A 12,483-nucleotide genomic window follows, 5' to 3' on the forward strand; every position below is an offset into this window, starting at 1 on the left:
TTCTTAGTACCTGAACTGATGTACAGCACTTTGGTCGACGTGGGTTGTTTTGAAATGTGCTGTACAAATAAAATTGACTTGACTTGGTGTTGTGCTGGCTCAACCTGCCTGGGCACTTGTTTTCATGGCTGTTGTGCTTTTATGACTGTTGGCAGATCAATTTCCCTCCTGGGATCAATAAAGTTCCATTGTGTCGTATGCAGAAGGTTGCCAACTGCCACGTATTAGACAATAGACAATAGACAATAGGTGCAGGAGGAGGCCATTCGGCCCTTCGATCCAGCACCGCCATTCAATGTGATCATGGCTGAGCATTCTCAATCAATACCCCGTTCCTGACTTCTCCCCATACCCCCTGACTCCGCTATCGTTAAGAGCTCTATCTAGCTCTCTCTTGAATGCATTCAGAGAATTGGCCTCCATTGCCTTCTGAGGCAGAGAATTCCACAGATTCAGCCGGGACATCCCGTAATTTGGGCTAAGTTAGTTTGTCCCGTAAGGGGCCGCCCTTGTCCTCGTATTAGTAGGGTTGCCAACTTCCTCACTCCCAAATAAGGGACAAAGGGTGACATCACCCATCCTGCGTGACCTCACCCAGCCAACGGGCCACGTGCTCCCAGTATCTGCAGTCCTTTCCTATGCACTTGCAATCATGTCCAGTCTATTCATAGCACGTAAGGTTGCCAACTTCCTCACTCCCAAATACGGGACAAAGGGTGACGTCACCGCCCCGTGCCCCACGTGACCTCGCCCAGCCAGCGGCCACGTGCTGCCGCTCCACCAATGGCGTCCGCCATTGGTGGAGCGGGAGCACGTGGGCCGCTGGCCGAGGCGAGGTCACGTGGGGCGCGGGGCGGTGACGTCACCCCTTGTCCCGTATTTGAGGGCGAGGGGAGTTGGCGACCCGACGTATGGACCATAAACAAGAGGATTAGTAGTTGCACCTCGACAACAAACCGAGGATGGGTCTCGACCCGAAACGTCACCTGTCCATGTTCCATGTTCCCCAGAAATACCAGCTGCCCGCTGAGTTACTCCAGCACTGAGTCATAGAGTCACACTGCGTGGAAACAGGCCCTTCAGCCCAACTTGCCCACACCGACCAACGTACCCCATCTACACTCGTCCCACCTGCCTGTGTTTATCCCATATCCCTCTAAACCTTGTACGTGTCAAATGTTTTTTAAACGTAGCGACAGTACCTGCCTCAACTACCCCCTCTGGCAGCTCGTTCCATACACTTGGCATCCTTTGTTTTTAAAAAAAGGATGCCCCTCAGATTCCTATTAAATCTTTCCCCCCTCACCGTAAACCTCGGGCTCTTGATTCCTTGGTGTCTTTTTCTGTAAGCCAGCATCTGCAGTTCCTTGTATCACAAGAAAGAGATTACGGTCGTTTTCAGTAGAGGATAGGTGGGGAGGGATGGGTCGAACTACGGCTACATCTATGATAGAGTGAACCAACTATGTTAATGGGGGCTCTGTCATGGAGTGACTGTGACTATGTTGAAAGACTGGAGCGACTAGGCTTGTACACACTGGAATTTAGAAGGATGAGAGGGGATCTTATCGAAACGTATAAGATCATTAAGGGGTTGGACACGTTAGAGGCAGGAAACATGTTCCCAATGTTGGGGGAGTCCAGAACCAGGGGCCACAGTTTAAGAATAAGGGGTAGGCCATTTAGAACTGAGATGAGGAAAGACTTTTTCTGTCAGAGAGTTGTAAATCTGGAATTCTCTGCCTCAGAAGGCCAATTCTCTGAATGCATTCAAGAGAGAGCTAGATAGAGCTCTTAAGGATAGCGGAGTCAGGGGGTATGGGGAGAAGGCAGGAACGGGGTACTGATTGAGAGTGATCAGCCATTATCACATTGAATGGTGGTGCTGGTTCGAAGGGCCGAACGGCCTACTCCCGCACCTATTGTCTATTGTCTATTGGAGACGAACATTGATGGGCGCTACTTGGACGCACGTTATGATTTTGTTGTTAATAGCAAGGCCAATGGACAAGCACAACAGGCTACTCTATACAGGCACTTATGTGAAGACTTGTGTGAAGTCGCACTTACTTAAACAATTCAGTGCTCGGTCCCCTAGTGCAATCGAGGCAGTTTGCAAGTTCCACAACACTGTACAATCACGCAGGTTAGCATCGGAAACAAGCCAGCAATGGCGGCGGTGCTTACCCAGAAGGCCGTGCATTGCGGAAAGTGCCCTGGACGCAGCCGGCCACCGCTGAGACCGTTCATGCCCGCAGTGGAGATGGACACATGATGTCTACCATGGGGTAACTCAGCGGGACAGGCAGCGTCTCTGGAGAGAAGGAATGGGTGACGTTGCGGGTCGAGACCCTTCTTCAGACTGAGAGTCGCGATCAATTATCCAGCCGACATTTTCCTTCACCTTTGTCCCCTTTGATCTCTCGTGTTTCACACCTTGCCCTTCCTTATCTTTTGTTTCTCTCTCCCCTAACACTCAGACTGAAGAAGGGCCTCGACCTGAAACGTCACCCGTTCCTTCTCTCCAGCGATGTTGCCTGTCCTGCTGAGTTGCTCCAAGCATTTTGTGTCTATCTTTGGTGTAAACCTGCATCTGCAGTTCCTTCCCACACGATACTCTCAGTCAGTTGCTTATGGGATGGGGATGGGGATTCTGACGCGTAAAATCTGCCTTGCATTAGGGTCTGTGGAACGTAATCCAGCTGTTATCAGGCAACTGAACCATCCTACCACAACCAGAGAGCAGTCCTGAACTACTATCTACCTTATTGGTAACCCTCGGACTATCTTTGATCAGACTTTCTGGCTTTACCTTCCTCTAAACGTTATTCCCTTATCATGTATCTGTACACCATGAATGGCTCGATTATATTAATAATAATAATAATAATACATTACATTTATATAGCGCTTTTCATATACTCAAAGACGCTTTACAGGGATTTAGAGAACATAGGGAAGTGAATAAATAGATAAATAAGTAAACGAACAGAGAAAGGAGACAGAAGGTGGGGTGACCTTCAGTGGTTGAAGGCAGTACTGAACAGGTGAGACTTCAGTGATGTTTTGAATGTGGTGAGTGTGGAGGAGTCTCTGACGGTTTGAGGTAGTGAGTTCCATAGGGTGGGAGCAGCGATGGAGAAAGCCCTGTCCCCCCAGGATCTGAGTTTGGTCCGGATGTGGGGGGATAGGAGATTGGCAGTAGCAGAGCGGAGGGTGCAGGTGGGAGTGTGCCTGTGGAGGAGGTCGGTCAGGTAGGATGGGGCCAGGTTATGGAGGGCTTTGTAGGTCATGAGGAGGATTTTGTACTGGATTCTCTGGGGGATGGGGAGCCAGTGGAGTTTGTAAAGGACGGGGGTGATATGGTCACGGATCGGGGTGTGGGTGAGTAGACGGGCAGCGGAGTTTTGAATGTATTGAAGTTTACTGATGATTTTTGAGGGTGCGCCATAGAGGAGGCTGTTGCAGTAGTCCAGACGGGAGGTGATGAAGGCGTGGATGAGGGTTTCTGCAGCTGTGGAGGAGAGGCATGGACGGAGACGGGCAATGCATTGTCTTTCCGCTGACTGGTTAGCACGCAACAAAAGCTTTTCACTGTACCTCGGTACACGTGACAATAAACTGAACTGGAACTGGTAAGTCGGGGAGTGCCTGTACTAAAATAAAGGAATGAAATCGGAGACAAAATCAGAAGGAGACTTTCAGAAATGGTCAACCCTGATACCACCACAAAGAAAGAGTGAGTTGGAGAATTGGATATCAGAGTCTGGTGGCTCTGACATCTTCAGACTGATAAGGCAACTTGTATGAATATTGATTTCCCTAACTTCAAATAACCCCTGCATCCCCCCCTCTTTCTCCATCCCTCCCCCACCCAAGTCGTACCAGCTTCAAAGTCGTCTTGTTGAGTCTCATTGTCTGTAACATATTTTCACTTAGCCCACAGCTAACAATGGACTGTTTCCTTTATCATCGTTACATTTTTTTCTGTATGAGGTAGTCGAGGCTGGGACTATCCAACATTTAAGAAACAGTTAGACAGGTACATGAATAGGACAGGTTTGGAGGGATATGGAGCAATTGCTGGCAGGTAGGACTAGTGTAGCTGGGACATGTCGGCTGGTGAAGGCAAGTTGGGCCGAAGGGCCACACTGTCTCACTCGATGACTCTATGACTCTCTGTATCAGCATCTATAACCTCTCGTCTCCTTTCCGTCTGATTCTCAGTCTGAAGAATGGTCTCCATCCGAAACGTCACCTGTTCCTTTTCTCCAGAGATGGATGCTGCCCGACCCGCTGAGTTACTCCAGCTTTTTGTGTCTCTGTCTTCACGCCGATGAGGGCTTGTTTGTTAAATTTACGCAGGGCCTCGTTGCCAAGGTGCAGTAGGCCACAGGCAGAAACGTCTGTAGACGTAGGATGGGGAAGGTGAGTTAAAGAGGCAGACAGCAGGAAACTGAGGGTCACACCTGCAGATTGAACACACAGGTGCTTTACAGACCACTCACCCAATCTGCGTTTGGTTTCTCCACTGTAGAAGGAACTACATTGTGGAAGAGGTGCGTGCAGACTGCATTGCTATTATGTCGGCAATTCAAAATCTAACCGAGTCTCTAATGAGGAGGAAATTGCTAAAATATTTTGAATGCTTTTGGTGTTTTTTTGCTTGAAGAAATATCTTCTGTGTTGTTTTGCGATGATGATAATTACTAAAAGCTCTCATTTCCTTTAAATTCTCTAAAGAGTTAGATACAAAACTTGCAAAGGACTCAGTCCCTTATTCACTCTTCACCTCTTCTTTAGTTTAGCTCAGCGATAGGACATGGAAAAAGGCCCTTCGGCCCACCGGGTCCACGCCGACCATCCATCACCCATTCACAGTCTAAAGAAGGGTCTCGACCCAAAACATCACCCATTCCTTTTCTCCAGAGATGCTGCCTGTCCCGCTGAGTTACTCCAGCCTTTTGTGTTGTCCTACTTTCCCATCCACTCCCTCCAAACGAGTGGCAATTTTCTTTTTGTACAGAGGTTAATTAACTTGCGAACGTGCTTCTCTTTGGGATGTGGGAGGAAGCTGGAGCACCTGGAGGAAACCCACGTGGTCACCGGTAGAACGGGCAAACTCCACACGGACAGCAACCCCAAGTCAGGATCGAACCTGAGTCTCTGGCGCTGTGAGGCAGCAGCTCTATCTGCTGCGCCACTTTACTGATCTTATATTAATTGTCCAAGAACATTTTTCCTGTTAAAGGCCATTGACTGGGGAAAGGGAACATTTCCCCAGTGAGGTTGAGTCTGAAGAAATTTCCTGACCTGAAACTTAGCCGATCCGTGGCCTCCAGGGATGCTGCCAGGCTCGTTGGGTTACTACTGCATGTTCCACACAAGATCCCAGTACCTGCAATTCCTTGTGCCCTCACAGCGAACAATACTGAAATTGGATTAGTTTGGAGATACAGCCTTGAAACAGGCCCTTCGGCCCGCCGAGTCCGTGCCGACCAGTGATCCCCGCATAGTTTAGAAAGATAAGAGGGGATCTTATAGAAACATATAAAATTATAAAAGGACTGGACAAGCTAGATGCAGGAAAAATGTTCCCAATGTTGGGCGAGTCCAGAACCAGGGGCCACAGTCTTAGAATAAAGGGGAGGCCATTTAAAACCGAGGTGAAAAAAACCTTTTTCACCCAGAGAGTTGTGAATTTGTGGAATTCTCTGCCACAGAGGGCAGTGGAAGCCAAATCACTGGATGGATTTAAGAGAGAGTTAGATAGAGCTCTAGTGGCTAGTGGAATCAAGGGATATGGGGAGAAGGCAGGCACGGGGTATTGATTGGGGACGATCAGCCATGATCACATTGAATGGCGGTGCTGGCTCAAACGGCTGAATGGCCTCCTCCTGCACCTATTTTCTATGTTTCTATTAACACTATCATACACTAGGGACAATTTAGTGTTATACTAAGCCAATTAACCTACAAACCTCTACGTCTTTGGAGTGTGGGAGGAAACTGAAGATCTCGGAGAAATCCCACGCAGGTCACGGGGAGAACGTACAGACTCTGTACTGACAGCGCCCGTAGTCAGGATCGAACCCTGTCGCTGTAAGGCAGCAACTCTACCGCTGCTCCGCCCTGCTGCCCCATGAAATGCCTTCGAAGTTCCTCACTGTTGTAGTGTAGAAGTCTTGGAAACCATACGCATTTCAAGGTTGTAATCAAAGATTCACCAGGTAATGTTAGGTTTGGGTTTATCATTGTCAGTCTACCGAGCGAGGTACAGTGAAAAGCTCTTTCACATGTTTTCCAATCATAGATTACTATACATTAATACAATCTAAGTCTAAAAAGTGCCGTAGGTGGAGCAAAGGGGAAGATGCAGAATATAGTTCTCAGCACATCAGTTCCACAGACAAAGTCCAATGTCGTTAGGCTTTAGAGACACAGCGCAGAAACGGCCCTTTGGCCCACCGAGTCCGCGCCGACCGCCTGTATACTAGCACCACCCTACACACTAGGTCACGGGGAGAACGTACAGACAGCACCCGTGGTCAGGATTGAATCCGGGTCGCTGGTGCACCACGGTTCTATGTTCTATGTCTCCTGTACCCTGGAGGAAATATTCAGCAGTGGTAATCTGTGCATCGAATTGCGTCGTCAGGCTGTGCAAGAGACGCGTCGGTATTGGTGAGAAGGATCCTCACGCTTGCCTTATTTGGCCACTTGGCTGTTTCCAAAATAGTTCTGTTTGTTTCGCTTTTCAAAACAGGAAGTGACACATGCAATTTCCACGGGTGGCCTGGAGGTCTGGTTTCCTTTGCTTATTCATAGCTCACGACGAGTTGAATCTGAACCCATTTGCAACAAGGCCCCTGTGGGGACAAGGCTACCGCATCTATCCCACACCTCGGCATGCACGTATAAGAAGGCACTTTCCACGCCGTATCGTTTAAGAAGGAGAGGCATGAATATTTGAGTCTGGTTCTTTTGTCGTCACTAAAATAAGTTGTACAGTAACTGATGGCACGTTTCAGATTTTACACACCGCAAGCTGGTGGAGACTTTGTTAATTCTCCTTGAGCTAACGTAACATCAGAAGCAGACGCAATGGAGTGCGGATGTTGGAACTTGCTTGGAACTATCTCACCCCCAAATAAGGAACAAGGTGACGTCACCGCCCCGCGCCCCACGTGACCTCGCCCAGCCAGCGGCCACATGCTCCCGCTCCACCAATGGCGGCCGCCCGGGCCGGGAGGCGGGTTGCTAAGCAACCTCCGTCAGGCGGTGCCTGGGACTCCGGGCCTACACTGTCTGGACCTACCACCGCCCCCAGATTCAGGAACAGTTTGTTCAGCTGTTACCAGGCAACTGAGGAAGGATATTCTTGCTATTGAGGGCGTGCAGCGTAGGTTTACTAGGTTAATTCCCGGAATGGCGGGACTGTCATATGTTGAAAGACTGGAGCGACTAGGCTTGTATACACTGGAATTTAGAAGGATGAGAGGGGATCTTATCGAAACGTATAAGATTATTAAGGGGTTGGACACGTTAGAGGCAGGAAACGTGTTCCCAATGTTGGGGGAGTCCAGAACCAGGGGCCACAGTCTAAGAATAAGGGGTAGGCCATTTAGAACTGAGATGAGGAAAAACTTCTTCAGTCAGAGAGTTGTGAATCTGTGGAATTCTCTGCCTCAGAAGGTAGTGGAGGCCAATTCTCTGAATCTAGCTCAATTCAAGAGAGAGCTAGATAGAGCTCTTAAGGATAGCGGAGTCAGGGGGTATGGAGAGAGAGCAGGAACAGGGTACTGATTGAGAATGATCAGCCATGATCACATTGAATGGCGGTGCTGGCTCGAAGGGCCGAATGGCCTCCTCCTGCACCTATTGTCTATTGTCTATTGAATCAACCTAACAGAACTAGAGAGCGGTCCTGAACTACTATCTTGGTGACCCTCGGACTATGTTTGATAAGTTATTCGCTTATCATGTATCACTCTACCATTGCTGCTCTGAGCTGAGAGCTTCGAGCTTAGCTGAGAGATACATTGTAGAAACAGGCCCTTTGTCCCACCGTGGCGCAGCGGTAGAGTTGCTGCCTTACAGCGCCAGAGACCCGGGTTCGATCCTGACTATGGGTGCTTCTCTGTGCGGAGTTTGTACGTTCTCCCCGTGACCGCGTGGGTTTTCTCTGGGATCTCCGGTTTCCTCCCACACTTGGTATCGATGTAAATTGTTCCCAGTGCGTGCAGGATAGCGTTGGTGTACGGGGTGATCGCTGGTCGGCACGGACTCGGTGGGCTGAAGGGCCTGTTTCCGCGCTGTATCTCTAAAATTAACTAAACGAACAGTTTATGATCTTGCAGGAGTCAATTAAAACTGTACAGGCTGGGGCACATTTTTCTTGAACAGAGAGGCAGGCATGGACTGGCAGGAGGCGTGTACTCGTTTGGTCTGTTTTGTGCTCCAAGTACTTTCTAGTCCTGCAAAGAGAGTTCTATGCCCAGAGGCGATTCTGCAATAGGAGCTATTGGAGTGTAAGGATGGGGCACCTCCCCTCTCCACATCTGCCCTCGTGCAAGGATGGGTTTCAACACAAAACCTCAACTATTCCTTTACATCCCCACCCCCAACAACCCACAGATGCTGCCCAGGCTGTGCAGGGAGCAACTGCAGACGCCGCAGGTTCCAACCCGAAGACAGACACTAAATGCTGGAGTAACTCAGCGGGACAGGCAGCATCTCCGGAGAGAAGGAATGTTTCGGGTCGAGACCCTTCTCCAGACTTCAGCTGGTCAAACTGCTGAGTTCCTCCAGCGCGTTGCTTGTAAGTCTTGGTGACGGACAAGAGATAACAAGATCGGCGCAAAAGCCTGCAGAGACGAAACACTTGTTTGACAGCCTAGAGTCCCCACACTGCACTGCAAGTGTGTCTGGTTCAACAGCCACAAAAACCATCAAGATATTTCTATTTGTCACAATGACAAGACCTGCCCGAGCATCAAAAATACACAAGATCTTCAGGCCCACAAGACCTACATAGACTATTATTGTTACTATTATTGTTACTATTGTTTTTTTATGTGTGTATGTATGTATGCGTGCGTGTGTGTGTGTATATATGTGTGTGTGTATATGTGTAGGTGTGTGTATATATATGTATGTGCGTGTGTGTGTGTGTATGTGTATGTGTATGTGTGTGTGTGTGTGTATATGTGTGTATATGTGTGTGTGTATACGTGTGTGTGTATATGTGTGTGTATATGTGTGTGTGTGTATATGTGTGTGTGTGTGTATATGTATGTGTGTGTATATGTGTGTTTATATACATGTGTGTGTGTGTGTGTATGTATGCGTGTGTGTATATATATATGCATGTGTATGTATGTGTGCATGTGTATGTACTTGTGCGTGTGTATATATGTGTGCATGTGTATATATATATTATGAGTGTATATATACACACATGTACATACATATATATAATGGGGTTAGGAGGGAGAGATAGATCAGCCATGATTGAATGGCGGGGTAGACTTGATGGGCCGAGTGGCCTAATTCCACTCCTATCTCGTATGATTTTATGCCTTGGTAATGGCACCTTGTGGGAATGTGAATGTAAACATGGAAACTAAAGGTGTTTATGTTTCTTGTTGTCCCTCCCCAGGCACTATCCCAAGTCTTCCTTCACCGCTGTGGCCGATACCCCTGAAAACCTACGCCTGAAGAAACAGAGCAAGTTGCAGAGTCAAGTAAGTACGAGTTTCAATTTAGTTTATTGTCACGTGTGACGATGTACAGTGAATAAGCTTTTGTTATGGGCAGAGGTTACAGGGAGAAGGCAGGAGAATGGGGTCGGGAGGGAGAGATAGATCAGCCATGATTGAATGGCGGGGTAGACTCGATGGGCCGAGTGGCCTAATTCTGCCAAATGTACCCGATCTATTCATCTCATGATCTTGTACACCTCTTTAAGACCACCCTTCATTCTCCTGCGCTCCAAGGAATAAAGTCCTAGCCTGCTCCACCTCTCCCTGTAGCTCAGGTGCTCGAGTCCTGCCAATATTTTGTTTATTTCGGTCTGAAGAAGGGTCTCGACCCGAAACGTCACCCACTCCTTCTCTCCAGAGATGCTGCCTGTCCCGCTGAGTGACTCCAGCATTTTACAGCTGAGTTACTCCGTGCATTCAAGAGAGAGCTAGATAGAGCTCTTAAGGATAGCGGAGTCAGGGGGTATGGGGAGAAGGCAGGAACGGGCTACTGATTGAGAATGATCAGCCATGATCACATTGAATGGTGGTGCTGGCTCGAAGGGCCGAATGGCCTCCTCCTGCACCTATTGTCTATTGTCTATTTTGTGTCTATTTTCGGTTTAAACCAGTATCTGCAGTTCCGTCATACACAATATTTTGTAAGTCTTTTCTACATCTTTACTTTCCATCAACAGTATCCAAATGGTGTACTTGCATCAATAAGTGATGTAATCAATGCAAACATTCTTCTCCATATAGTTCCTCAAGAGAGTCTATTATTGTTAAATGCCAGGCAGTGCACAAGTCCACAGTGATCCACTCAAGCATTCTACAGCCTCTAATTGTTTACTTGGTGTGATTGTTTCTGAGAACCATCTTTAACTACCTTACTTTAATACAGTGCTAATCTCTCTCTGTTCCCTGGAGTCTAGTTCTAGCCAGGGAGCGTTTGAGTTACTTTACTTTAGAGATGCAGCGCGGAAACAGGACCTTCGGCCCACCGAGTCCGTGCTGACCAGCGATCACCCTGTACACTAACGCTATCCTACAGACTAGGGAACCATTTACAATTTTTATCGAAGCCAATTAACCTACAAACCTGCGTGTCTTTGGAGTGTGGGAGGAAACCGGAGCGCTCGGAGAAAACCCACGCGGTCACAGGTTGAACATACAGACAGCACACGTGGTCAGGATCGAACCCGGTAGATTTTCTGGTGCTGTAAGGCAGCAACTCTACCGCTGCGCCACCGTGCCGCCCCAAAGTTGTCTAAGTGTAATGGCGCAAGTGTTTATAACAGGGTACAAAATTCTAGGTAACTGACTGAAATACCATGCTAATTGTCAATGGACACGTTAAACTAGTTCTATGTCATTGTATTCACTGGGGTTTAGAAGGATGAGAGGGGATCTTATAGAAACGTATGAAATTATAAAAGGACTGGACAAGCTAGATGCAGGAAAAATGTTCCCAATGTTGGGCGAGTCCAGAACCAGGGGCCACAGTCTTAGAATAAAGGGGAGGCCATTTAAAACTGAGGTGAGAAAAAACTTTTTCACCCAGAGAGTTGTGAATTTGTGGAGTTCTCTGCCACAGAGGGCAGTGGAGGCCAAATCACTGGATGAATTTAAGAGAGAGTTAGATAGAGCTCTAGGGGCTAGCGGAATTAAGGGATATGGGGAGAAGGCAGGCACGGGTTATTGATTGTGGACGATCAGCTATGACCACAATGAATGGCGGTGCTGGCTCGAAGGGCCGAATGGCCTCCTCCTGCACCTATTTTCTATGTTTCTATGTAATTGCATCTGCAATAAACCGTGGCATAAAGAACCGTTCTTGAATAAAATACTCTGTCCTCATAATATTAATAGTTGATAATCGAAACACGAAATGCAAACAAGTACAAATTTAGTGTACATTATTTTTAAGTTTGCAGTCTACAAAGCTGGTGCAGTGGTTACTTAAAATAGATAATGCATTTGTCTTGTTAGGCACAGCTAGGATATCTAGAAATAGGAATAATGTCAAATAGGCCACTGGGGGAAATCATCTCAGAACATAGAACAGCACAGGAAATGGGCCATCGGCTCACAACGTCTGTGTCAAAGTTGATGCCAAGACCAACTCTTATCTGCCTGCACATAATCCACATCCCTCCGTTCCCTGCGTATCCATCCACCTATCTAAACTCCTCTTAAACGCCACTATGGTATCTGCCTCCACCACCATCCCCAATGCCCAAGTTTTCTAATCGTTCCTCAAAATGGACAGGGTGGTGAAGGAGGCAGTTGGCACTCTCTGGCCCTGATCATCGAGTCATAACTGAGTCACATAACATGGACACAGGCCCCTTCGTCCCAACTTGCCCACGCCGACCAACATGCCCCCTGTTTGCCAGTCCCACCTTTGGCCCATACCCCTCTAAACCTATCCTGGTTGGCACGCAACAAAAGCTTTTCACTGTACCTCAGCACACGTGACAATAAACTAAACTCAACTATCCACGTACTTGTCCAAATGTTTCATAAACGTTGTGATAGCACTTGCCTCAACCTTGTCCTCTGGTAGCTTGTTCTATACACTCACCAGCCATTGTGTAAAAAAAACGTTGGTTTGTATTAAATCTGTTGCCCCTCACCTTAACCCTATGTCCTCTGGTTCTTGATTCTCCTACTCTGGGCGGCTCGGTGGCGCAGCGGTAGAGTTGCTGCCTTACAGCGAATGCAGCGCCGGAGACTC

At 47.9% G+C, this 12,483-nt stretch overlaps 1 protein-coding gene across 1 annotated transcript in view; it reads left to right on the plus strand.

Moving 5' to 3' along the window:
* The window catches only part of lasp1 (LIM and SH3 protein 1), a 116,001-nt gene that overhangs the window by 49,624 nt on the left and 53,894 nt on the right, over positions 1–12,483 (plus strand). Inside the window, exon 3 of the mRNA XM_078424944.1 lies at positions 9,662–9,746. Within this exon, the coding sequence (XP_078281070.1) occupies positions 9,662–9,746 (85 nt within the window). The remainder of the gene's footprint in view (positions 1–9,661; positions 9,747–12,483) is intronic.

The sequence above is a fragment of the Rhinoraja longicauda genome, chromosome 29, assembly GCF_053455715.1.
Source record: "Rhinoraja longicauda isolate Sanriku21f chromosome 29, sRhiLon1.1, whole genome shotgun sequence".
In the NCBI taxonomy this organism is placed as follows: Eukaryota; Metazoa; Chordata; class Chondrichthyes; order Rajiformes; family Arhynchobatidae; genus Rhinoraja; species Rhinoraja longicauda.